This window comes from Eschrichtius robustus, chromosome 11, assembly GCF_028021215.1.
Source record: "Eschrichtius robustus isolate mEscRob2 chromosome 11, mEscRob2.pri, whole genome shotgun sequence".
Lineage (NCBI taxonomy): Eukaryota > Metazoa > Chordata > Mammalia > Artiodactyla > Eschrichtiidae > Eschrichtius > Eschrichtius robustus.
In genome coordinates, this window is record NC_090834.1 from 66,248,327 (window position 1) to 66,273,238 (window position 24,912).

The 24,912-nt window shown below is 54.4% G+C and overlaps 1 protein-coding gene across 1 annotated transcript in view; it reads right to left on the minus strand.

The window, feature by feature from the left end:
- Window positions 1-13,168: 13,168 nt before the first annotated feature.
- LMO1 (LIM domain only 1) overlaps window positions 13,169-24,912 on the minus strand; it is a 35,733-nt gene continuing 23,989 nt past the window's right edge. Inside the window, exons 2-4 of the mRNA XM_068555434.1 lie at window positions 18,154-18,367; window positions 15,473-15,598; window positions 13,169-13,470 (exon numbers count right to left, since the gene is read on the minus strand). Coding sequence (XP_068411535.1) covers window positions 13,365-13,470; window positions 15,473-15,598; window positions 18,154-18,367 — 446 coding nt within the window. The 3' untranslated portion in view covers window positions 13,169-13,364. The remainder of the gene's footprint in view (window positions 13,471-15,472; window positions 15,599-18,153; window positions 18,368-24,912) is intronic.

The following is a 24,912-nucleotide window of genomic DNA, read 5'->3' on the forward strand; positions in this document are numbered from 1 at the left end:
GACATGTGACGTAACCTAGGCAAGGTCACTGATGAAAGTAACAGCACCAGACACCAAACCCCACTTTGCCAGACACCACTTTTGACAACTCTACTCTCCAGACAGGAACACCATGGCCTGGAGGCTGTTCTTCTGTGGTTAACAAGCTCAGTTGCTGGGAATTCCCTGGCGGTCCAGTGGTTAGGACTCCGTGCTTCCACTGCAGGGGCTCAGGTTCGATACCTGGTCGGGGAACTGAGATCCTGCAAGCCGCTTGGTGCGGCAAAACAAACAAACAAACAAACAAACAAACAACCCCCCCCCCCCACAAAAACAAAACAAACAAACAAACGAAAAAACAAGCTCCGTTGCTGCAGATGCTCGTCATCTAGCAAGGTCTCCCTTCTCCCTGCTGTCCTGGACCTCCTTTCCGATGTCCAAAGCACAGAGGTGGTCTGGCCAGGAGAGAGCAGAGTGAACCCATCACCTTCCACATTTTAGACACTATATTGTGTTAATGCAGCCTAGCTGGCAGTAAGTTCTTAGCAAGGGGTCCCACTCCTCCCAACACCTCCTATCCTCCAAGGTTCAGATTCATTGTTTTGAAAAGGAGCCAAAAAGAATAAAGACACCAGAAATAGGGCGTGCCCCAAGTATGTACTTCCAGCAGCTTAATGAAGCCATCAAGGACATAGGGGTTTCCATTCCTCCATTCTGCCTTCCTGAGTGTCAGCTTCATTCTAAGGCTGGTTTCCTTTGCGGTCATAAGATGCTTCCAGTGGCAAACAGAGCTTCCTCAAGACATCTTGTATACCTACTCACTCTGGGCCAATAATAGGGGCCAGGTGTACTCTTTTGATTTAGACTGATCGCCTGTGGGACAGAGATTGGGAGTCAACCAGATGTCCACCATATAGGGTGTCTCAGGGAGCTGCTCCCTTGTTCCTGTGGCAGAGAAAAAGATGTTCAAGCTTTGGCTCCACCTCAGTCTCTCAACCAGACATACACTGCTTCTTCCTGGATTTACCTAAGAGAAATTCACCACTGCAACAAAGCTGATTCTCACCAGAGGAATGCATATTCCTCCTAATAACCTGATTTTTATTTCTCTCCAATAATTACGACCTGGAATTATTGTACTAAGGAAGTGTTTGACTCATTTCTGATCCTGCTTTCACAGGTTCCTCCATTCACAGAAAATGCTCCCCCCTGAGTCATTTGAGATATTGGCACCATTCTCAAGTCCTTTCTCTGTAAGCCCCAAATGTCTTCCCTGGTAATGGGGGGTTGTACTGAGGAGGTGGCCACAGTCCATCTCAACTCATAAAAAATTGTTTACCCAGTATGAACACCGTTCCTTTGGCTATCTTATTCTCTGTGCTTGCAGAAGCCCTAGGAGCAGAACATGGGTAAAAGTCCTTGGGAGGAGATACGGGAGGCTGGGTTTTCTGAAAAGGGAAAAAGCAGACCTGAGAGGCTATGGCAGGTAGAGCATTTCACCTCTGCATCCCCAGGAGGGTTCTAGTATATGGGTTTTGAATGGGTATAAAAATAAAGAATCCCAGCAGGGGCCCATGAGGAGCAAGTTATGCAAAACTCATTTCTCACCTGGGCAACTGAAACTGCAGGTGTCCCCACCCCTGGTGTCTGCTCCCTCTGATTCACCCTTTATATCACCCCAGAGTGATCTTTCACAGAGCACAAATCTGATCATGTCCTTGTTCCATTTACAAAGCTGTGACATTTCCCTGTTGCTTCGAGGATAAAGGCCCATCTCCCCTGCTTGGCATGAGGGCCCCTGCAAGCAGCCTGGCCACTCTCTCCTGAGGCCTCTGTGTTCTGTGTTGCAGGCACACCGAGCTCCCGGACGCCCTCCACCCAAGCGCACTCTCTCCCACTTCTGGGTCTTTACCAGTGCCTGCCATGCTCATCCTCCCTTGTCTGATGGTTCAAGTGTCCTTTCCTCAGAAACTCTCCTGCTTCCCAGGCTGAGTTAGTCACCTTCTCTCCCTTCTTTCTGAAGCTCTATCATGACACCGACAACTCTGAGTTATGACATTTTCACTGGCTGGCTCCTGACTCCCCTCTTTTCTGTGAGAGTTTCTGAGGGCAGGGACTTTGCTCCATTTCTTTTGTATCTCTCTTGCCTTATCCTATATTAGAAGCTCAACATGCACTGGATAGGTAGAAAAGTGGATGGGAGGAGGAATGGAAGGGGGAATGGAAAGAGGGAAGGATGGATGGAGGAATTAAACCAACCTCACTCTTTTCTGCCTGTGTCACTAGACAGCTATCAGGGATGATTTGCGATGTCTGCACTTCCGATAAATTCTTTCACAACCTCATCCGTGCCTGTGATGGAAAATTGTGTGACATGGTACTACTCAGCTCTTTGAGGAACTGCCCCCAGAGAGCACCAAATAATGGTAGCCTGATAGGAGGTGCCTAGTGACTAGCCACAGAGCTCTGTCCTAGGCCACGTCATGCCCAATCTTTAGCCAAGAGAGTGATCATCTCTGCTTGCAATTAGCATTATTACCCCTCGGGAGAGGCAGCGTTTAAAAATATCACCCCATGGTGCTGAACTCTGCCACCTGTTGAACACTTCTGGTCTATCAGACCTCAGAGTCCTCTGCAGTAAAGGGCACCCCCGATTTACCGAATCACGTGCCTTGTTCCCCAAGCCAGAGACCATCCAGGCTATCTCTGTGAACTGTAGCTCTCTACTTGTAGCCTACTTCCCTGTGTGCCATGTGTCCTGCTCAGGAACCTATTATAGCTCTCTATTGCCTTGTACATAAAGGCTTAAACTCTTCTTAATTTCTTGTCTCCCACGTCAACTCCAAACGCATTCTACCTCCCCATGTCCCGTCTTCGGTCTCAACCAGTCAACTTCCCCCGGTACCTGTAAGGGCTTCCCTCATATTTCTAGCTATTCTTTCTGTAAGAAGCAACTCTGTATCCACCTCCTCTCAGATATTTTTTTTACCACACCTCCTCTCCAGAGTTCTCACAACGTGATACTCATTCATTCATCCTCACTGTGGATGGCTTATACTGATGATGTATGCCTGAGGAAGCACAGAGCGGGCGTCCTGTCCCAAGATACAGAAGAGCTGACTTCTATTCCCTCCTCTGCACCACTTGGCCACATTACAATGTCTTTTATTTCCTCACCTGTAAAATGGGCATATGAACCTGTGCTCTCCCAGGGAGGTTGTGAGACAAATACAGCAATGGAGGGGACATGGATTTAATAAGCAGAGACATTTCCATTATGGGGAGTTGTCATTTGCGCTGTTGGGTGGATAAGTTCCCAGAGGGTACAGGCCTGTGACCTCAGGAATGTAGATGGTCCACAGGGAACAAGGGGCTCTTGACATCCTGCCTCTAAAGTCTCTTCAGGCCTAAGGGCATTATTTTGCTGGACGAAGGGGCTACTGATGAGCAGTGGGGGTAGGTAGAAATGTGAGCATTCCTTTAGGGAATAAAGGCAACCAGAAGTGTAATGGGGATCTGCTCATCACCCAGGTGGGGTCAGGAGCCCGGAATTTACATGTATTGTGGGACTCTGGGATCTGTGCCCCTTCCTCTGTGTGGAGCTTTGATCCTTGCCTGTTTTCCTGCAAAAATCAGAAGGTGAAGCTTGAAGGTGTACAGGACTGGTAGAGTAGAGGATGGGGGCTTAGGAATACGATGCTTCACTCTTCAAAGTGCTGCTGGTGGTGAGGGTCACAAGAGACAAAGCCAGTGGTGGAAGGTAGAGTCTGACCCCTGCTTGGCCTGAGTCAGGGCTTGCACTGTGGAGGCTTGGGGGTCCCCAGCAGGACAGGCCATGCCACTTTTTTTCTTATATTCCCACTTTAACAGGTTATGGGCTACACATTGGTGGACATCTACTGCTGGTGGGGCTGGGAAGAGAGCATGCAGTAACAGCGTACCACCACATGTCCTTTGACAGGGGACTCAAGGGCTCCCAGAATGTGGGAGGGGAGGGACCTCTAGGATTATGTAGCAAATCCCCCAGTGAACACAGGGGAACAGAGCCAGATCGGAGTTGGGAGCCCAAGTTAGAGGCCCTAAGTTAAGGAAACAATGTTAGGGCATCCCCCTGTATGATTTAAAATAAATATAATATCTAAAGTGCAAAAGAAAGTCGTGTTTTTGAAATGAAACAAACTTACACATATGACAAGATTAAGATTGCCCCTTGGGAATTCCCTGGCGGTCCAGTGGTTAGGACTCTGCGCTTCCACTGCAGGGGGCCCGGGTTTAATCCCTGGTCGGGGAACTAATCCCGCAAGCCACATGGCATGGCCAAAAAAAAAAAAAAGATTGCCCTTTTTTAGTTTGGTTTTTCCACCTTGCAGGTCCCAGACAGGAGGCAGAGGGGAAGAAGACAGGTCACAATGAAGGGCACTGTTGGCATCATTTCCCGGAGTTAGAGGGGCCTAAACAGGGGCATCCCTTAGAATCCAGCTGCTTCTGGAGGCGGTGAGCTCCTGTCTTCCAGGCGAAGCCCACATCATAATACTTGGAGGTGCTTTCCACCACGCCTTCCACTCTGCAGCTGATTGAGGACCAAAGGGCTCGGCCTCAAAAAGTTCAGGACCATGGAGAGCTCCAGGGAGCGCCACAGCCCTAATCCCCTTCTCTCTTCTACAGGGCCTGTTCAAGCCTTGCCTTTAAGCAGGGAAATTTTGAAGCTCCAGAGGGGACGATGGCCACAATTCAGCACTGGCTTTCCCTTTACCCCTCCTCCTCAACACTCTCTTCATCCAACCCTACCAGTTCGGGCCCATCCTGCCCGGTCTCCTCCAAGCTCAGCCTTCCTGAACTCACTGGGGCATCTGCCTGGAGGGAGAGGAGCCTCTGATGATGCTTCCACTGCTTCCTGCCCAACAGCCTGGAGGCTTCTGTAAAAAGCCACGGCCTGAGGCTGGGTGGGAGGACGAGGAGCATGGTCCCTCTTCAGATGGGGAGTGGTAGTAATTAGCCTTAACAGGGAGGGAAGGATAGCCCGTTTCATTACAGGGAAATGAGATTTTTAAATCCCATTTCAAGGGCCACGTCGGCTCTAAAATGGCCTGTGGCGGGGCCTCAGATCCGTTAGTAATTAGCTCTCTTGTTTCTAATGAAAGCAGAGGGGCGGGAGGGGGGGTCAGTTAATGAACACAGGGATTAGCTTCCAAACAGGCCCTAAACAAGAAGACAGGTGCAGGGGAGGGCGTGAAGGCCAGGCCAGGCCAGCTGAGCCCCAGGCTGAGGGGCGGCCAGCCCGTGGGAACTTGGAGAAGGGGGTCCAGGGTCTCCTGAGCCTCACGGAGCCAGTGTCCACCCCAGCCCTACTTTATGCCAAGTCCCCCGCAGTTCTTCACCGTGAGAGGGTAGGGGTGGATGGCCGCCTGGTGTCCCCAGCCTAGAAGCAAGGGGCTCTAGTGTTAGCTGGATTCTGGAAATCCGTGGCCCTGCATGAAAGGCCGGGATGAAGCAGGAGGGGTGTCCACAGGAGCCAGACAAAACAACCCTTCCTCCGGGGGGCACCTGATGGGGTGCATTGCTGGCAGCAGCAGGAGCCCCCAGCCTCAGCTCTGTGACGCACAGCTAAGAGAAACCCGCCTCCCTTGGCCCCTCTCTGCGCCAGGACAGTCCATTAGGAACCCTGAGGCTGAGTGAGCCTCAACCTGGACCTCCTCCCCTCAGAACAGCCCAGCCAGGCTGAGGGTGGTGAGGTCTGGAGAAGAGGAAAGGGAGGATTGGTCATGCTGCTCCCATTGTCCTGTGGCCCTCTGTGCATTGCCAATTCCTGCTTTTACAGCAAATCTTCTTTTTCCCTGGAAAACTGGTCATGCAGAGTCTGCAGAGAAACCTACTTTCTTGATGCCTCCTCTGTGGAGGGCAGTAACTCCAGGTGTTCAGAACAAGCAGGCTAGAATTCCCCAGAAGCCATGGATCCAGCCAACATGTCCCAAGTTAGTGGTATTATGGGGCAGGGAGACCTGTGATGGCAGCCAAGAACCCAAGCCCAGTTTCTTGGTATTTTAAGGAAAACTATTTCTTGTTAACCTGGAAAACAAAGGGAGAGAAGCAGCGAGCAGGCGTCAGGGCTGAGTGATGCTTTCTCTCCTCCATGCACTGTGTGCCCAAGTAGGACCCTTGGCTGGAATGCAGGTCTCAGGATGCAGGAGACAGAGCCCTGGGCCAGGCTGAGGGCCAGGAGGTCAGGCTTCCAGACCAGGCTGGCTACAGTGTGCCCTAGCCGTTGCTTCCTCTCTGGTCCTCAATTTCCCCAGAGTGAGCCCTTTGATTAAGATGGTCCATAAGAATGGGCCAGAAAAGGTCATTCCTTCCCACTCTGTCTAAAGTAGGCCTCCCTCTAGCCACTCAGAACTATATTTAGCTTGTTATTGATCTATTTGTTTATCATCTGTCTCCCCCACTAGGCTGTAAACTACACACAGAGAAGGACCCCTGTCTGCCTTCTCCACTGGCATTTCCATTCCTCTGCACCCAGCACCATGCCTGGCATGTAGCAGACACTTGATTCATGTCTGCTCACTGGCTGGCAGGCTGGTTCCCTGACTGAATGAATGATGATGCACTGGGGACTGCCTCCCTGAGAAACCTCCTGCTCAGGGATTGGATGACTGAGAAACCTCCAGCTCACGGATTGGATGACTGAGAAACCTCCTGCTCAGGGACTGGATGAGCTGCCTGGAGTCCCACCACTGCTCCACCCTGCACTGCCTCTGACTCCATCATCTGGAATTGCTCATCCCACTCAGCACCCAGCATAGGCCAGGACCAGTGACAGGCTCAGTTAAGATGTGCAATAAGGGACAGAAGTGCCCAAGGGCCCTCCTTACCCAAGAAACAAGTTCTCAGTTGGGGGATGGTTTGTAGTGAGAAACAGGGGTGGGGCAGGGGGTCCAGGGGCTCTGTCATGGGTAAAAGCTACCGTGCACTCCTAGACCCTTCCACTGCACAGGGCTGCCTCTAGGTGTCCATTTCACATGAGAATTACCTGTCTGGAATCTGGAGTCAGACCAGACCTGAATTCAGATCGAGGTTCTATTACTTTCTAGAATGGCTCTTTGCGCCTCAGTTTCTTCAACGGCGAAATGGGGATGATGATAATAATAGCACCCATAGCAACGGGGGTGATAAAAATAGCACTTCCCTAATGGAGTTACAGAGTGGCTCAAGTGGGTTAGGCGTGTTCTTACTTATGAAAGCCCACTGAGTTTGTCCCACACTGGTCCCAGGGTGCAGTGCCCTTTCCAGAAAGCACACACCGATGCCCAGGAACTGCCTGTGGGGTGCAGTTAGAGGCTGCTGTGGGGAGCCCAGGCCTCCTGTGGGAGGGTCCCAGGCCTCAGAACAAGTGGACCTAGAGCTGGCTGTATAGAGTGAGTGTTCCAGCAGTGACTACACGTTCTGGTGTTTACCACGAGCCAGTCGCAGTTGTGAGTATGTGCTGTCTGTGGGACGACTCAGCTGATGTTCAAGGCAGCCCTGAGAAGTAGGTACCATCAACACGCCCCTTGTAAGGATGAGAAAACTCCTCATCTGTAAGATGGGAGCTAAGTAAGCTGCCCAAGGCTGTACAGCTGCCAAGCACAGGAGCTATGATCAGAACCCACGTAATCTGGCTCCTGAGCCACATGCCACCACCATGCCACACCGTCCTTTGCCACCACGGTCGCCCTCACCCCACGCCTTCCCTGAAGTTAGAAGGTTCTTCCCAGACACTTTGCCCACTCTCTCTCCCTTCTCTCCTGCCCTCTGTCTCATCTCTCCCACGTCCCCTTTCTCCTCCCTTTCTTCACTCTCTCCTTTCCTCCCTCCCTGCCCCCTCTCTCATTCCCTCCCTCACCTCTCCCTGTCTCTGTGCCCCTCTGTCTCAGGTAAGTGGTCCCTGATCTGTGCTGGCAGATGGGGAGGGAGGCGGGAGAAGGGGAGCCTGGGTCATTTGTGGGAAGCCTTTGGCCCCCTGTGGGGAGAGCTCCCGTGGTCCCCAAGTGCAGCAGGAGACCAAGTAGAACGAGAGGTGTGGCCTGGGAACTGCCTCAGTCCCTTTAGCACCTCAGACTCTGGAAGACAACAGTGTACCTGCCGTCCAGAACCATAGGGAACTCTGGCCACCACAGGGCTTCCCACTGCTCACAGAGCAGACCCAGGAGGTGTGAGTCTGTAAGTCAAGCTGAGGGAAGAGCCCCTGGCCCAGCTCTCCTCTGGAATCTGGTTGTGCCTGCAAAGAAGGCAGGGGCATGGGGGGATGCAGACCCCCAACCTGGGCGCCACAGGCAGCCAAAGGGCGCCTGAGCCCCCGAGGGACTCACGCTTTCCCTGCAAAGGCCATAATCTCTGCCAAACCCGGTGCCAGTGGGATAGACTTGGGACTGGGCTGCTTGTCTTGGGCTCCGAGCATGTGAGTTCAGAGAATCGGGGTCTAGGCAGCACCTACTGGAAGCCTTGGGTAGGTGCGCAGCCTGGGGTCTGGAGAGAGGGAGAAACCAGTGTTTTGGGGAACCCAGCAGCACAGAGGGTTTCCATCAGTTCTCAGAAAGACAGATGCTGCCCCTGAATAGAAACCATTTTGTAGGGCTTCCCTGGTGGTGCAGTGGTTGGGAGTCTGCCTGCCGGTGCAGGGGGCGCGGGTTCGGGCCCTGGTCTGGGGGGATCCCGCATGCCGCGGGGCGGCTGGGCCCGTGGGCCACGGCTGCTGGGCGTGCGCGTCTGGAGCCTGTGCTCCGCGACGGGGGGGGGGGGGCCGCGATGGTGGGGGGGGGCCCGCGCACCGTGATGGGGGCTGGCCCCCGCTTGCCGCGGCTGGAGAGGGCCCTCGCACAGGGGCAGGGACCCAACACAGCCAAAAATAAAATAAATTAATTAATAAAAAAAAAAAAAAAGAAAGGATTCATATCTTTAAAAAAAAAAAAAACCACCATTTTGTAGAGTCCAGAATATTTGAATCCAGGTCTTCTTCCCCCCACTGGAAATAGGTTTTAAAAGCTAATTTCTCTCCCTCCTTTCTGAGGCCTGGCCCAGCTTCTCCCTCTTCCTGCTACAGCAGTTTCATAGTAAAGTGCCTCTCGCCTCTGCCCTGCACCCCTGATGAATGCCCGGAGCAGCAATGGCGTTCCCCTTCCTAGGTGCAGCCCTGAGCCCCTAGAGAGGGTCATGAGGGTCTAACCCAGGTAGAAGGAGCCCCAGCAAGGGACGTCCCCTGATCCAAGAAGGGGGTGCAGGTGGTGAAAGGGAGAAACCACATGGTGGAAAGAAGTTTGATGTGAAACTTATTATGTGAGCACTGGACCCAGCCCCGAGGGGAGAGTTGGTGAGTGTGATCTCACTGGAGCCTTGGGGCTCAACATGGCAGCAGAAACAGAGGGGTGTTGCTAGGTTGCGGGCAGACCCACTGGTTGGAGGGGCTATTGCTGGGTGACGGAAAATGGCCCCAACAGGAGGGAGCTCAGGAACAATCTACTCTGGAGGTACCAAGAGTCTGAAGAGATCTGGACACCCTTCAACCTCATGTCTGGGGGTAGGAGGTTGCTACCTTTGCTGGGATAAAGCAGTATGAGAGTCTGCCCCAGGGGCCAGGAGCAGAGATGAGGTTTGCTCATGAGGTGCTGATGAACCAGCACTCTTTTCTGGATTCTAGCTGTGTGTGCACGTGTCTGTGTGCGTGCGTGTATGTGTTTGGTTCATCTGATCATTTTCTCATGATAAACCAGTCTTGATCAAGTATTTTTCTGGACCAACTTACCTTCGTATCAGCTCATCTTTATTCATTCATTTTTAGCTACTTATAGTTTGGGAGGTAACACATAGCTAAATATTGACTTGCAGACTGACAGAATTCTCTCACTGGAATTTTCACCAAGAGTGAAGCACAGTCACAGCTACAAAGCATCTTTCCTTAACCTACCCTCACCTGGTGGCAGCCTCCGCAGATGGGTGGTGCTGGGGATCACTCAGTGCCGGATTTAGTCTGGCCTTGACTATCTCTGACAGCTTTAAGGGAGAGAGCAGTTATCTCCATGTAGAGATGAGATTTCCCAGGCAGGAATTTCACGTGGATTCCACCTGTGGCTCCTACATGTCTCATGATGTGGGGCATGGTTTCTGGGACCAGGCCCAGGAGAAGAGGACCCATATGAGATTCCATGATGGGCCCTGCAGCAGTGTCAAGGTTAGAATCAAACTTCTTTCCAAACACAGACTATGTGGTCCAGCTTCAGACCAAGGAGTGGGGGCATAAGCAGGTGTCATGTTCCATGGGTCCCAGGCCCCTTGTTAGAGTATCTCTGACACCAGGGCACTAAGGAAAGCAGGTGGGGAGATGGGGTCCCAGGGGCTGGCTGGGGATGAAGGGGATTTGTGCATAGCTAGTGCAAGGCTTTCCACATCCCCACTACCCACAAGCCCCAGGCTGAGGCTTGAGCTGCTACAGCCTCTAATGGTTCATGTTCAGTGCTCCCTGGCTTCCTCAACTTCAATCCTCTGTGGTGAGCTACAGCCTCAAGGAGAACCAGGTCAGGACCATTCATGCCCTACACTTAAACAAGTTTCTCATACACAGTGGCTGGGGAGGCAGGGGAGGTCAGGCTTTTCCTGGGTTTCCTCTGGGGGTTGCAAATCCTCTCCAGGTGCATAATTCCCAGCCCCCAGTAGCCATTCCAGCCCCAGCTTGGTTGCCCTGCTACAGAGAGAGATTGGTCTCCTCTCTGGCTCTCTCCCCTCCCCCCCACCATTGGTTCTACACCTGCCAAGGCAACGCCTGTGTGGCCTCTTCCTGGGGGCAGCTGTGGACTGCTATGGGTCTTCCTGTGCAAAGGGTTTCCTACTCAGGACCTCATGATATCCAGGATGGTGACCCCAGCTCATGTAAGCACAGCACTTCACAGTGTAGATCTCAGCCTTGTGGCTGTCCCAGGAAACAGATCATCCCCATTTCCTGGATGAGGATGGTGAGGCAGCAGTAAGTGGAGCCATGATGCTGAACTTGGAACGTTCCATGCCATGTTAGGCTGAGGAAGCACCCCGTCAAGGTATGGGGCAAGCAGAGTGGGGCTGGGGTCATCTTAGAAGGCCAGCTCTGCTCTGGGGGGCTTTCAAAGCCCGGCTGCCTGACTTTGAGTCGATCTCATTGTGAGTGAATTAATTGTTGTGCAACCTAGAGTGTGAGACAAGTTAATTACATAATTACTGCAAAATGACACGTTATTTCATGGCTGCAATATGGTAACTCTGTTGGAAACAATTGTAATTGCCCAGAAACTGCATTCGAGTGGCTCCGTTATCTCTCGATAACCATGTAATTAACTTGTTACAACTTTATCTGCAGCAGACTCCGAAGTTAGGACTTGGGTCCTTGGGGTGGGCACAGCCATCCTAGACATAAGGGCCCAGGGAGGGTCTGGCATTGAGGGCTCTGCTACAGTCCAGGGAAATAATGTTCATGTTGAGCGAGAAAAAAGTCCCTCATTACAGACTCCAGCCTCAGGCTCATGTGCTCAAACCCATTCACAATCTCACATGGTCACACACAGACGACAGCTCCCTGGTCTCACCAGACTCACTCAAATATACCCACTGCAGCCTCTCTTTTCTCTCACATACACGGGTGCAGCTCCTTCATAGACGGTGGAAGCCCCAAAGTAGAGAACTCCTACCCCAAGATCCTTGGCCCTAGAGATCCCTTCCCACGGACTGGGCCACTGGCCACAAAATCGTATCTTGGAGACGTAGCCTCCTCCAAGTGCCCGTAAGAGCTCAGCCATCCTCCCGCTTCACTCAAGCGGAGAAGCAGGCCCGGGGGCAGGTGACGTGAGATGGCAGTGCATCCCCGCTTCGCCCAGGCAGCCAGTTCCCTGCCCAGGAGCAGGCAGAGGCTGAGGCTGTTGGCTGACTCCATCTGGGCTCTGGTCTGTGGCCAGGATAAAAACCGTCCCTGGGGAAGGAGGAGTGAGTGGCCTGCTGGTCAGGGGAGCCTGTCCATATAGCCTTCTCTGTTCAGGCTTTGGACCCAAGGAGCCTCTCTTTTTAATACTGTTCAGTGACACCTTTTCGGTTCCGGGCTATGTGCTCGGCACTATGGCTTCAGCCATGACCAAGATTCCCTGGATTCCCTGCTGGCCTGGGTGAGCCTAGCTCAGCTACTGGATGTCTGGCTGTCTTCCAGTCTGAGTACCTGCCGGCTTTCTGTCTGTCCCTACCTATTTCTGCCTACACATCCATCTACTTGTGTGTCCATCTCTCCTGCTTGCCAGTACACGTATGTGTCTGACTGTGTGTCTGTTGACTTGTCTGTCTGACTCTGCAGTCGTCACAAACGGTCCCATGTCTGCTGGAGGGAACCAGCCTGTCCCAGGTCTCCCCATGGTGTTCATCCTCACCTTGATGTGCTCTGTTTGTTTTCCTGGCTTTCCCCCTTCTCCTCAAGGGCACGGACTGTGTCCAGTCCATGATTCATCCTTGTGTCTGGTACTTGCAGCGCAGGGCTGAGACAGACAGATTTGCCGACTGAATGAACGAAAACCTCCCGCCTGCGTGGGCTGAGTTACAGGGAAACAGAATTGTTCTCACTCATCCAGGGGAGCAGAAAGGCAGGCCCCAGGTTGGGCCCAGGCTGTAAGGAAGAGACAGCAAATGCTGTCTGTCCCCATGAAGGTTAAGAGGGGTTTAAGAATGGTGCTCCCATGGCAGGGAGCTCAGGATTTGGGGTCCTACCATGGAGGTAGACCAGAGCTGGGTCCCTGTCTGGGCAGTCTGGGAGGGTTTCAATGGTGGATGTAACACAGGAGCCCAGGAAAGGGAGGTTTTCATCTTGGGGACCAGGGTATATGCTCTGCCAGGGGAGGGGGAGGACAGCCTAGCCCCCCCTTCTGGCTGAGGGGGTGCTTGGGGTTGTCCCCTCCCCTCCAGCTTGTTCCTGCTAAAGCCCACCTGGAGCCGCCCTGCCGGCAACGGCATACGCTAGAGCCCCGTGTCCTGCTCCAGGGCCCCTCCCCACCAAGGACCAAGGGGAGGGTGTTGTTTTACTCCCAAGCCAAGGGCAGGGTCCCCAGGTCTGTGTCAGTCATGTGATCAATGCAGAATAACCTCCCCGGAAACATTCATAAGTTTAATCCACGCCAGTAATAAAATCGCATTACATTTCTCATAAAATAAATGTTCCCATTTATATACAGAAGACAGACTGTACAGGCCCAGCCTGGCCCCAGGAGGGGTCACACACAGACGGGCGGCGGTGGAGGAAGGGCCATTCCTCCCATCGAGGACAGAGGAGTTCTAATCGGCAGGAGAGTGGCTGGCCAGCCAGGCGGGTGGGCAGGCGGGCAGACGGACAGACGGGCCGGGAGGCCAGGTGCCGGGCGTTACTGAACCTGGGATTCAAAGGTGCCATTGAGTTGCCCCTCCTCATAGTCCATCTGACACAAGATCATGTTGTTCTTCAGGAAGAATTTGTCTCCCACACAAAATCTGGAAAATCCAAGCAGGAGAGAGAGGCCATGGAGGGGTCCCAGTGGATGGTGGAGGCTCCAGACAGGACCCCACCCGGGCCAGGAAGTGGACGTGTGGGAAGTGAGGTCCCGGGGAAGTCTGCTCCTCGAGCTTTCCGCAGGGCAGCCCTGAAAGTCCCATGCAAACCCGGTCAATCCAGAGGGGACCCCTGAAAGTCCCATGCAAACCCGGTCAATCCAGAGGGGACCCCTGAAAGTCCCATGCAAACCCGGTCAATCCAGAGGGGACCCCTGAAAGTCTCTCGGCCAGGCCCTGCAGCCTGGGGTGTAAGACAGACAGGTAAGCCCGGGGCACAGCCCTTCCACATAGTCAGAACTCCTGTGGAGGTGGGAGCAGGGGTGGGGTCGGAGGGGAGGTGTAGAAATAATGTACCTCAGTGCCAGAGAGGGAGAAAGAGAGAAGGAACAAAGAAATAGGAAAAGACCAACCGAGGAGAGGGAAGGAGAGAGGCAGATGGAGCAGGAGGAAGGGATAAAATGGCTGACTTTTCCAACCCTTTGTTCCCCTCCCCAGCTTAAGGAAATGGCTCAGTGAAGGGCACTCTTCCCCTAAACAGAATCTGTGGGCTTCCGGGAACATCCTTCCAGGAGGAGGTGACCCTGTCCCACCATCTTCCCTCTAAGCCAAAGAAGGCCCTGCTTTGCTTCTCTGCCCCTCCCAGTCCTCCTCAAGCACTGGAGGACTCAGCCCTTCCCCCAAAGACGTCCCCAGGGTGTCTGAGGCTGTAGTGGGACCCCAGGGTCACAGGCTCAGTCCCAGCAGATCCCACTTCAACCACCAGGTGGCGCTGCAACTTCACCGAGCCCTCCCGGCAGTAGGTCTGGGCAGAGCCCCAGCCAAACCAGCATTCCCTGCAGGTCCCTCTGGACCTCACCCTCTGGGAACACTTGTATGAGCTCCTTCCTCACCTGGGGGCTCCTGAGAAAAGGGCCTGCCTTCTGGGGCCCGGCCCCCAGCCAGGGTTGAGGGCTCTGGCTCCTTAGGTCCCTAGGGTCTCCCATAGGGCTTGGGGCACAAAGTAGGGGCCAAAAGACCAGAAACAAGGCTGGGCTGGAACCAGAATCACAGAAGTGAGTGACTGTTCCCAAGGGGATTTCACCCTCCAGGTCTGGGAATCTTTTTTCGCTAGAATGTCCATGTGTGCTCCTGCATGTAGCACACACACAGGGCACAGGACATGCATACAGAACCCTTGTGCACACACATTTAAAACACGCATGCACAGGCATACTCATTTATTATGCACACACAGACACCCACCCCGCCGCGCCCCCCCCCCCCCGCCCCGTACATGGACATTTAAAAATACATGCATGGGACTCCTCTGGTGGCGCAGTGGTTAAGAATCCACCTGCCAATGCAGGGGACACGGGTTCGAGCCCTGGTCTGGGAAGATCCCAGATGCCGCGGAGCAACTAAGCCTGTGTGCCACAACTGAGTCTGCACTCTAGAGCCCGCGAGCCACAACTACTGAGCCCACATGCCACAACTACTGAAGCCCGTGCGCCTAGAGCCAGTACTCTGCAACGAAGAGAAGCCACCACAATGAGAAGACCGCGCACCACAACGAGTAGCCCCCGCTCGCCACAACTAGAGAAAGCCTGCGCGCAGCAACGAAGACCCAACGCAGCCAAAAATAAATAAATAAATATATAAAAAAATAAAAAATAAAAATACATGCATGGACACTACACACACTGCACACAGATCATGCATGGCCCCGTCCATTACATTTGCACAGAGCTGTACTCCACAAACATGTACATGCGGTATTGGAGGGCACACATTTGGCTACGGGGCTCAGGCGTACATAAAACACACACGTGAACATACATGCCCACAACATGCACACACAGAACCCGCATTTGCATGCGTGTCTCCATGGCACTCCTGGTCTGTGGCAGCAGGTGTCAGCTGGGGTCTGCTGAGTGTGTTGGGTTTGTTACAGGCCAGCACTCACCTCTGGTTGCAGAGCTGGCAGGCGAAGCAGTCGAGGTGATATACATTGTCCCGGGCCCGCATCACCATCTCGAAGGCTGGAATCAGCTTGCTGCAGGCAGCGCAGTTTCCTGTGGTGCCGAAGAGCCTGCAGAGGGAAGGGTGCAGAGGGCTCAGGGGCCTGCTGGGGTGGTGTTGGGGACAGGGGAGTTGCCTCCACCCAGGGCCCCACCTGCCCTCCCCCTGGTTCAGCAGGTGGGCCTGGGGAAGAGGGAAGGAGCACAGATGACAGTGTCTAGATTCTGCTAAGAGAGAAGGCTTCAGAGAAATTGGCACATTCACCCAGGAAGGAGACTCTGGGGACCCAGGTGTTGGCTGACACTGCCCGTCCCCCCGCTTCACTGACAATGTCCCCTCCCAGGCTTCCACTGGGGTCCCTCAAGTACCTGGGGTCACCAGAAGAACACTGGGCTGGGCCCTGAGCAAGGACTCCAGACTCACACAAGCCTGAATTTAGAGACAGTCTGTTGATCACGGGCTGTGTGTCCTCAGGCAAGTTACCGAGTCTCTCTGAGCCTCATTTATTTCAACGGTAAAACGGGGACCATAATACATTCTTCACAGGCTTGTTGTGAAAACTGTAACCTCTCAGTCACAGCTCCTTTCGTAAATGCCTATGTAGCGTTTGCTACGTGCTAGGCACTGTTCTAAGGGTTCTCCAAAGACCAACTCATTTAATCCTGACAACAACCCTACGGGGTGGTCTTTTTCTGCTACCAACTCATGGTGTGACTTGCCTAACTCCCTTTTCTTGAACCTCAGTTTATCCTTCTTTAAAATGGGAAGGCTGGACTAGATGATCTTGTTCAAAGATGCTTCTAAAACAGGACTGATGCCAAAAGGAAGTTCCAAGGCCATCTGGCACAACGCCTCTTTGGGGCAGGCACCCCTCCTCTTAGCTGCCGGTTGCAAAGCTCTAAGGACAGGGAACTCACTCCTTCCCCATGGAGGCCAGTCCTTGGCTGAATGTTCCAGGGGTCTGAGCCAGCCAGGCCTCTGCTCTGCGTACTGGCAGAGCAAGCCCCAAGTGAGGCAAGGGGGCTGAGAGGCGGGCGGGAGGCCCTCTAATCCCTGATTTGTCCAGCTCAAGCTCGGGCGCCTGCAGATGAGCTTGGCTCCATTATTCATCAGCCTGAGCTGCCTGTGGCTCAGATTAAGGCAGACAAAGGCCGGGCCAACAGCATCTGCTTGCCAAGAGGGGCCTTTCTGGCCACCAGTCCAATGAGAAGTGACTGCAGAGAGGCAGGCTCTGGACAGCCATTCTCTGGGGCTGAGCAGCTCAAGGAAGCCCCATACCCACGCCCACCCTGGCCCACTGGCCCACCAGGCCCCGAAGTCATTCCTGAGCCTCTGCCAGAGTCCAGGAGAATACCTTCAGGCTCCAGTAGCTGGCAGGGCCCGGGATGCTTGTGGGTGCATCAGCTCTGTAGATGAGCCCATCCTGCACTGTGGTCGTCCCTCTCTAGGTCCTGTGGACTCGTCAGATGGTCTGCCACCTCCCCTCAACCTGGTAGGTTCAGCCCCCAGGTGATGTCCTAAACCTCCAGACTTGGAGACCCCTTCCAGGTTGTCGAGGGGCGAGTCCCCAGAGCATCCTTAACCCCTCCTCCTGGCCTCAGCATCTCTCCTCCAGCCCCAGTCAGGAGCACTGAGTCACACATCCTGGTTTCTAGCACCAGGATGCTAGAAAACTCCTGCAAAGGCAGAAGTTAAAAGCGAAGGTGCAGGCAGGTAAATCTTAGGCTCTTCGGGGAAATAGGGGAGCCTCTGCTGATAATCCCACCCTCCCCCCAACATGCCCAGTCCTGGGCAGAGGGAGCCCCAAGAAGCCCTGGCCATGACCTACTAATTAACGCGATGGGCCTTCCTTCCCCACAAGGCCCTGCCGCCACCCAGCAGCCTGCATGGGAGCCAAATGCAGATGCTGGGTCTCAGCCAAGGCCCCTGCTTTGTGGCCTCCCTCCAGCCTTGCTGATGTCATAGATGGCCTAAGGGAGGGTTAATTGGGGAGGGGGAGCCCCAGGGAATAGGATCCAGGTTGTGGAGGAGGGTGGGTTAGAGCTCGGAGGAATGAGAGGAGGGGAAGCGTTAGTCTTTTCACCATTCGCAGAGGGGTAACCTGAGGTGGGGGAAGAGGTGCAGAACTAGTTCAAACCCAGGTCTTTAAGTTCCAACATCAGCATCTCTTCTTCTAGGGTCTGGCTACCTACCAGGCTCCCCAGGCGTGGGGGTGTTTAATCCCAGGGCCCACCTGGAAGATGGGGAGCTGGGCCCTGGGGAGATTGAGAAGGAGACCATCAGGCCAGAGGGGCCCAGGGAAGTCAGAGCTTCCCCACCTGCTCCTGGAAACCCCTCCAGGGCGTCCCTTCCCAGATTTCAGGGATGGGGTGGGTCAAAAGCACCTGGCAAAGGCAGGGCCAGAGCCAGACGGGTGCCCTCGGGAAGCTTCTCTTGGGTGCCCAATGGTAACAGACGTGCCCGCCCAGGACCCATGCTGGGCACTGAGTCCAAGGGGCAGGGCAGGGGTGGGGATGAGTGTAGGCAGGACGCTGGGGCTAGAGCAGGGCAGAGCGGTGCCAGCCTTGGAGGATGGGGCTTTCTGAGCAGAAGGGCTGGGGTGCAATGGGGTGGGAGGCCGCCCACCTCAGGTAGTCGCGCCGGCACAGGATGAGGTTGGCCTTGGTGTAGAGCGTGGAGCCCACCTCGCCCAGGCGGCAGTCACAGCAGGCGCACTTGAGGCAGTCCTCGTGCCAGTACTTGTCCAGCGCCTTCAGCAGGTAGCGGTCCTTGATCTTGCGGTTGCAGCCCGCGCAGCCCTTCTGCTTCCCTTTGGGCTGGACGGAGAGCATGGGCATACCTGCGGATGGACAGACAGATGGACACGGTGGGCCCTGCGGCTCCCACCTCAAGGTACATCCCTCTGCTTCTCTCTGCTGCCCCCTTCCAGGAGCCCTCCCTGTCTCCCCAGCAGCTGCCTCTCCTGGGCCTGGGTCCCGCCCTGTGTGGGCTGCATGGCACGGCCTCCTCCCCTGCCCCGTGAAGGTCCTCCAGAAGCTGCGGGAGCCCCCCATCTGCTCTGCTGCAGGGCACACAGCTAGTCCTCAGGCCCGCCTCCCTGAGTGGCTCCTCTCCATCCAGCCACTGCCCCCTGTGCCACGTGATCCACGGTGGGCCTGAGGCCTCCTCATGCAGCCATCATCCATTGGCTCTTTCGGCCGCCCTGAGAATGGAATCTCGGGCTTGGGGTCCACTAGAACTCCCAGATCTTTTTGCCACCTCAAGACTTCCTCACACTGCTGTGTGCTTGACCATTTTAACCTAACACGTCAGGCTACAGCCTCTTGATTGTGGAGGCATCAAGAAGAAAGTGAGGGCTTCCCTGGTGGCATAGTGGTTAAGAATCTGCCTGCCAATGCAGGGGACACGGGTTCGTGCCCTGGTCCGGGAAGATCCCACATGCCGCGGAGCAACTGAGCCCGTGCACCATAACTGCTGAGCCTGCACTCTAGAGCCTGCAAGTCACAACTACTGAGCCCGCGAGCCTAGAGCCGGTGCTCCGCAACAAGAGAAGCCGGCAATGAGAAGCCCGCGCACCGCAATGAAGAGTAGCCCCCGCTCGCTGCAACTAGAGAAAGCCTGCGCGCGGCAACGAAGACCCAACATAGCCAAAAATAAATAAATTTTAAAAAATTTAAAAATAAAAAAAAAGAAGAAAGTGAGATGCCCCTGTGATACTCCCAGGGGGCAGCAGGAGCTCTGGAGCTCCTGGTCAGTGCTTGGGGAGGTAGCTGGGCCTGGCCTAGTTGACGCTTTCCTCCGGAATGTTTCTAGCTAGATTCAAACTTCCTACCTGCCCTAGCCTGAGGAAGGGGAGCATTGGTGCCCCAGCATCCTTGCTCATCCTACAAGGATAAGAATCTTGGAGACACTGGCCCTCTCCCAGGGCCCAGATGAGCTTCCCGACATACAAGAAAGTGGTAAGTACAAAAGACAGGAATCGCAGCATGGCCTTGACCGGAGGGAGGGGCAGACCTCCCAGCAGGCAAGCATGTACACTCACGCATACCCTGTGCACACAGGCAGGGTGTGCAGGCGTGGGCATGTGTGTGCACAGAGGCACAGGCTCCCAGCCCCCGGCCCGGAGGCCATAGGGAGGGGCAGTTGAGAAGGAGGTGGGACACATGTTGTCTGGGAACCTGGACATCCACGTGGAGTCCTGAGGCTCGAGAGTGGTGAAGACTAGGCTTGGAGGGAAGTGCGGAGAGTCTCAGAGCCCAGCTGAATGGTGGGGTTGCCTTGCACTTGTCTAAGTCTAAGCGACCCTCACAAGGGCTCAGATGAGTTGAGGGGTCACCGCTGGGGGGAACAGCCCACGCCCTCCTGCCTCCTCTGTTTTCCAGCAAGCCCCCGAAGACTCCCTCCCCCTGGGCCCAAGGTCTCCACAGGACCCCTGCACTCTCCAGGGCTCTGGGTTCAGCTCCCATTCCCTGGCATCCCTCCACTCCCTCCCTCCCCCTCACTGCCCCCAGCCCGGAGTCAGACCTGCTTCCTTTCCCTTCCCTCTTCTGGGTTGTGACCCTTCCTCAGGCTCCAGGAGAGAACCAGCTTCCAAAAGACCTCAGTCTCAGAATCCACAGATGTCAGGTGAGAGGGGCCCCCAGAGTTTGTACAGGCAAATGCTGTCATTCTACAAATGGGGAAACTGAGGCCCAGACGGTCCACAGAGCTCGTGTGAGCCACTGATCAAGCTGGCCTCTGGGGTTCTTCCTCCCTCCTATGCTCTTTCTCAGCCTCGCTGCCTCCTCAGACTTCTCCTGGAGAGGGGGCGGCCCCCCGGCCCCCAGGAGCAGCAGGACAGGTGAGGGCAGGCAGGAGGCAGAGCATACTCCCTCCTCCAGTGCCCGCGGGCCCATCTGTTAGCTGGCAAGTTTGCTGCCTAATTTCCTTAATGCAGCTCTAAAGGTTAATTGGTCTGAGAGAGTGATGGGGCTCAGGATGACTGTGTCCTCAGGCCCGCCTGCGTCTCCTCTGACAGGGGCCAGCCCAGTCACAGAGTCAGAGCAGCCCAGAGAGGCCGCTGGGGAGCAGGCCCACCCGAGAGCTAAGGGGGGCCTGAGAGGGTCCTTCCTCGGCCTGGCCTACGGGGATCAAATAGGGGAGGGGTTCAAAGAGCTGGATACGGAAAGGTCTGGGGGCTCCCAGGGTAAAACTACTGTCCCTGGGGCCTGTGGAAGGAGCACCCAGCCAGCATAGCTATGCATATACATTCCAGCTTGGAAAACCCCAGACCAAGCCTCTCTCTAGTCCCCCCACGGCTGATTTTCCCCTGGCTCCCCAGGGCTAGCAAGCAGGCCTGGCTCCCTTCCCAGCAGCCCTGAGCCCTCCCAGGGCTCTATACTTGTGCTATCACTGGGAGGGGGGTGAGTGGCTGGAACATCATGACTCAGGGGATACATCTGGCCCACTAAGTTATGCCCCCAAATGAAGGGGGATCCCAGCACTAGGATCGTCTGTCCTGCTCCATCTTCCATCTGGCCTGGCTCCTAGAGAGGCTGAGCCTGCAGGGCTATGGACCACATGGTAGCCGGTCATTCCATCACCAGTGGGACCGAGCACCTAGAGGATGCAGGGAGGATATGGGGAGCAAAGCCACACGCTGCCCCAGGTCCCCCACCTGGCATACAGCGAGTGCTCTGTAAGGCCTGAATACCCTGCTTTAGGGTGCTGGACTCTGCTTCCTGGGCCCCAGAGAACTCTTTAAGAAGCCACATGGCTTCTGCCAGTGTCTGATGTCCATTGAGACACGGAACACCGGGCCCAGCCTGGCTGAGGAGGTCCCAGAGCATCTGGGGACCTTGAGCTTTCTTCTCCTGGGAAGGCTGAGGTCCTGGGAGAAGTCTGACTCACCCCTCCCTTCTTTACCGAGCACCCACACTGTTTGCTCTCACTGGGCTAGTCCAGGAGACTTGAAAACACTCCTGGAAAGGTGAAGGGGCTTTAAGGGGGGCATCTATAGTCTCCTTCTCCCAAATAGAGCAAGATGTTCCCAGAGGGTCTGGGTTCTCCCTTCCTGTCCTGCCTCCCCAGCTCCCACCCAGCCTGCCTGTCGGCCCTGCAGACACCTCTTCCCTCCCTCCCTCCCCTGCCCGGCTCTGGGAGCTGAGCCTCGGGCCATGCACTTTCCATTAAGGAGATAGCATCCCTTTGCTGAAGTCCATTTGGGACCCATTTTAGTGTTATCTAAAAATCAAATCTACATGGTAATCCTTTTAATGTACTCCTGACTTTAGAAAAAAACAGCTTTGCGCTCCTTCAGGAAAGGTTTTAAAGCATTACCCAGTAATTACTACTCACCCATGAAAACACTGATCTTTTACAATGGATGATGTTTGCCCCTGCATGCGCGTGTGGGCTCACGCTCAGACGCACACACGGGACCCAACAAAATAAATCAATTCACTCAGCCCCGTGTGTTCCCCCAAATCTCGGGGTGTGAGGGGGACGACATTTGCGAGGAGATGGGCCAGACTCCTACCCCGCCTCTACTCTGGGCGGGCTGATGGTGGAAGGAGGCAGCCTCCCAGTCTGACTCATCCGGCTGCCAGACACTTACCCTCAGCTCTTTAATCTGGGGAAAAGCCAGACAGTCCCGGTGACCGGGAGGCACTGCCAGAGGTCATTCAGCTCTTCCCGCATCCCCGAGAGTGGTCTGCCAGGCCAGACCCAAGTCCTCAGCAACTCCTGCCCACCTATCCCAGGACAGCGTGTCCCTCAGATGGGACTTCTCTAAGGTGCCAAGGCCACTGGCTCCCGGTCCCACCCGTGCCTCCAGTTTGGACAGCACACTGAGCCCGGCTGTGGAGCACTCCCTCTGCTCAGAGTGAGCTCCTCTGAGGCAGGTCCTCCTCCCCAGAATGCCCACCCCATCCAGCCCCGTGTCACTCCAGGTCATGCCCTGTGGCTCCCCTGCTGGAAGCCACTGTGGCCACCACTGGGAACTCTACCTGGCATTCGAGGTCCCCTCCCACATGCCAGCACCTCCTGCCTGGCACTGCTCCCTGTAGAATCCCAGGAATAATATCCCTTTCCACCCTGCAAACGGATCTCATTTCTTCTGCCCTAGAGCCTTCCCTCCGCCATTGCTCCAGGAAGAAATGCCTTGTCCTGCCTGCCCCACTCTTCCCCAAAGGTCAGAGTCAACAGTGGAGTTGAGGCTAAGAGCACAGACTTTGAACTCAGAGAACCTACTTTCCAATCTGGGAACTGTCCCAAGCAGCTGGAGGGCTTGGCACAAACCCCTCTACCTTTCCAACTGTCATCTGTGAAATGGGGCCATACTAGCCTCCTTCCACCAGGCTATAGTGAGGGTAGAATAAGGTTCTGCAGAGGAAGCCACAGCACAGGGTCTGGCAGCCAGCTGGGACCAACAAACAGGAACTGGTATATTGTTAACATGCACCCTGGGATGCCTTTCCTGTTCTGACACTTGTTTTTTTGCTCTTTTAACTTTTTATCTTGACATTTCAAACTTCCAGATTTTGCAAGAATAGAAAGAATTCCTGTATAACCTTTACCCTGATTCTCTAAATATGAACATTTTGCCATATTTCCTTTATCCTTCTCTGTTTATCTATCCATCTACCTCCCTCCCTCCCTCCCTTCCTATAATTCTTTTCCTGACTCATCTGAGAGTTGGTTTCAGACATGAAGCCCCTATACCCCTAAATACTTTGGTTTGATTTCCTGAGAGCAAGGACATTCTCTCACGTAACTCCAGTACAATGATCAAAACCAGGAAATTATCATTGATCTAATACTATTATCTATCCATTCAGATTTAATCAGTTCCCCCAATATCTTTTATGGCAAAATAAAAGTCTGGATCACACATTTCATTCAGTTGTCAAGTTCAGTCTACTTAAATCTGGAAGAATTCCTAAGCCTTTCTTTGTGTTTCAAGACACTAGCATTTTTGAAGAGTACGGGCCAGTTATTATGGAGTTTCCTTCAATTTGGGTTTATATGACACCTTTGACTACATGACCTTAACTCCTCTGTACCTCTTTCTTATAAAATGAATATGAGAATAGCCCTCATAGAGTTCCCGTGAGGAATCCAGGAGCTAATACGTGTGAAGTGCTCAGGACTAACCGAACCTGGCAGTCAAAAGTTAGCTCTGATTGGTGTCACCCCATTCAGCACACGGGGAAGGATGACCTTAGTCACAGCTCCATCTCAGGCTGCTACAACAGTGATGGGCACGTTTGGAGGAGAATTACCTGATTTGAATGTGCAACCGTGGTTAAAGTCACGCAGGCACTGGTTAGAGCCCAGTCTTACCCAAAGGATAGTCTAGTGGCCACTGCAAATGTGTGCAGGAGGTCAGCCCCATCTGTCCCACAGGCTGCTTCAGGGACCAGTCAGAGGAGAAGGGGGCTGTGGCAGCTCAGGGCAGGTCTCTCTGTGTGCCCTGGGAGGCCTGGGGCACAGGCTTGGGATTTCTCATCATCTCTCCATGTGCCTCAGTACTGTTCCAAATCCGTGCCCACATAGCACAACACAGCTGCCCAGCACAGTGCTGGGGCTTCCTTTTCTCACACTGGGGGACAGGCAGGGAGCCTGGGCTGGACTCTCCTGGGGGCGAAGGGCATTCTGCAGGGAGGTATCACTGACTGAACACTGAGCAGTGCTCAGCTCACAACTGCTTTATGAGACGGGTACCATGCAGGCCCCATTGCTGTCTACTGTTGACACGTTTCCCCCCCTGAGCCTGTCCTAGGCTCTGCTGGTAATGTGGGGCACCTGCCCCTCCTGCAGGCAGATAGAGCAGGGGCTCCATGGATCAGCTGCTGTCCGGCCTCCTGTGTGGAGCCCTGTTCTTGATCCTGGATAAATCACTGTGTCTCTCAAGGCCTGTCTGTCTCCCCACCTGCACAGTGGGAACGATTCTAGCATGTACTTCTAAGGATGTCCTCAGGCGTATGTAGGATAAGACCTTGCATTAAATGCACCTCTTTCATCACAGAAACCAGCAAATACCCTTCAAGATGAAACCTATTCCCATTTCAACAATGGGAAAACTAAGTCACAAGAAAGGTTGTGACTTGTCATGGGTCACACAGAATGAGGCAGAGCTGGGATTTGAACCCTGGCAGCCTGTCTTCAGGGCCCGAGCACTGGACTCATCTGCTCTGATGCCAGGCGGGGCGCTGCTTACCTTGAGATGCTAGTAGACCGGGGAGGGAGACATCACAGAGATTAGGAGACACAGAAGGTATGCACATGCAGGTCACACGTGCAAACATACACAGCTGCACACATACTTTCACACATACGTGTAATCACACACATGCGTACAAGGTCCACGAGAGGCGGGACTGCGTCTGCTTATTCTCCCCAGAA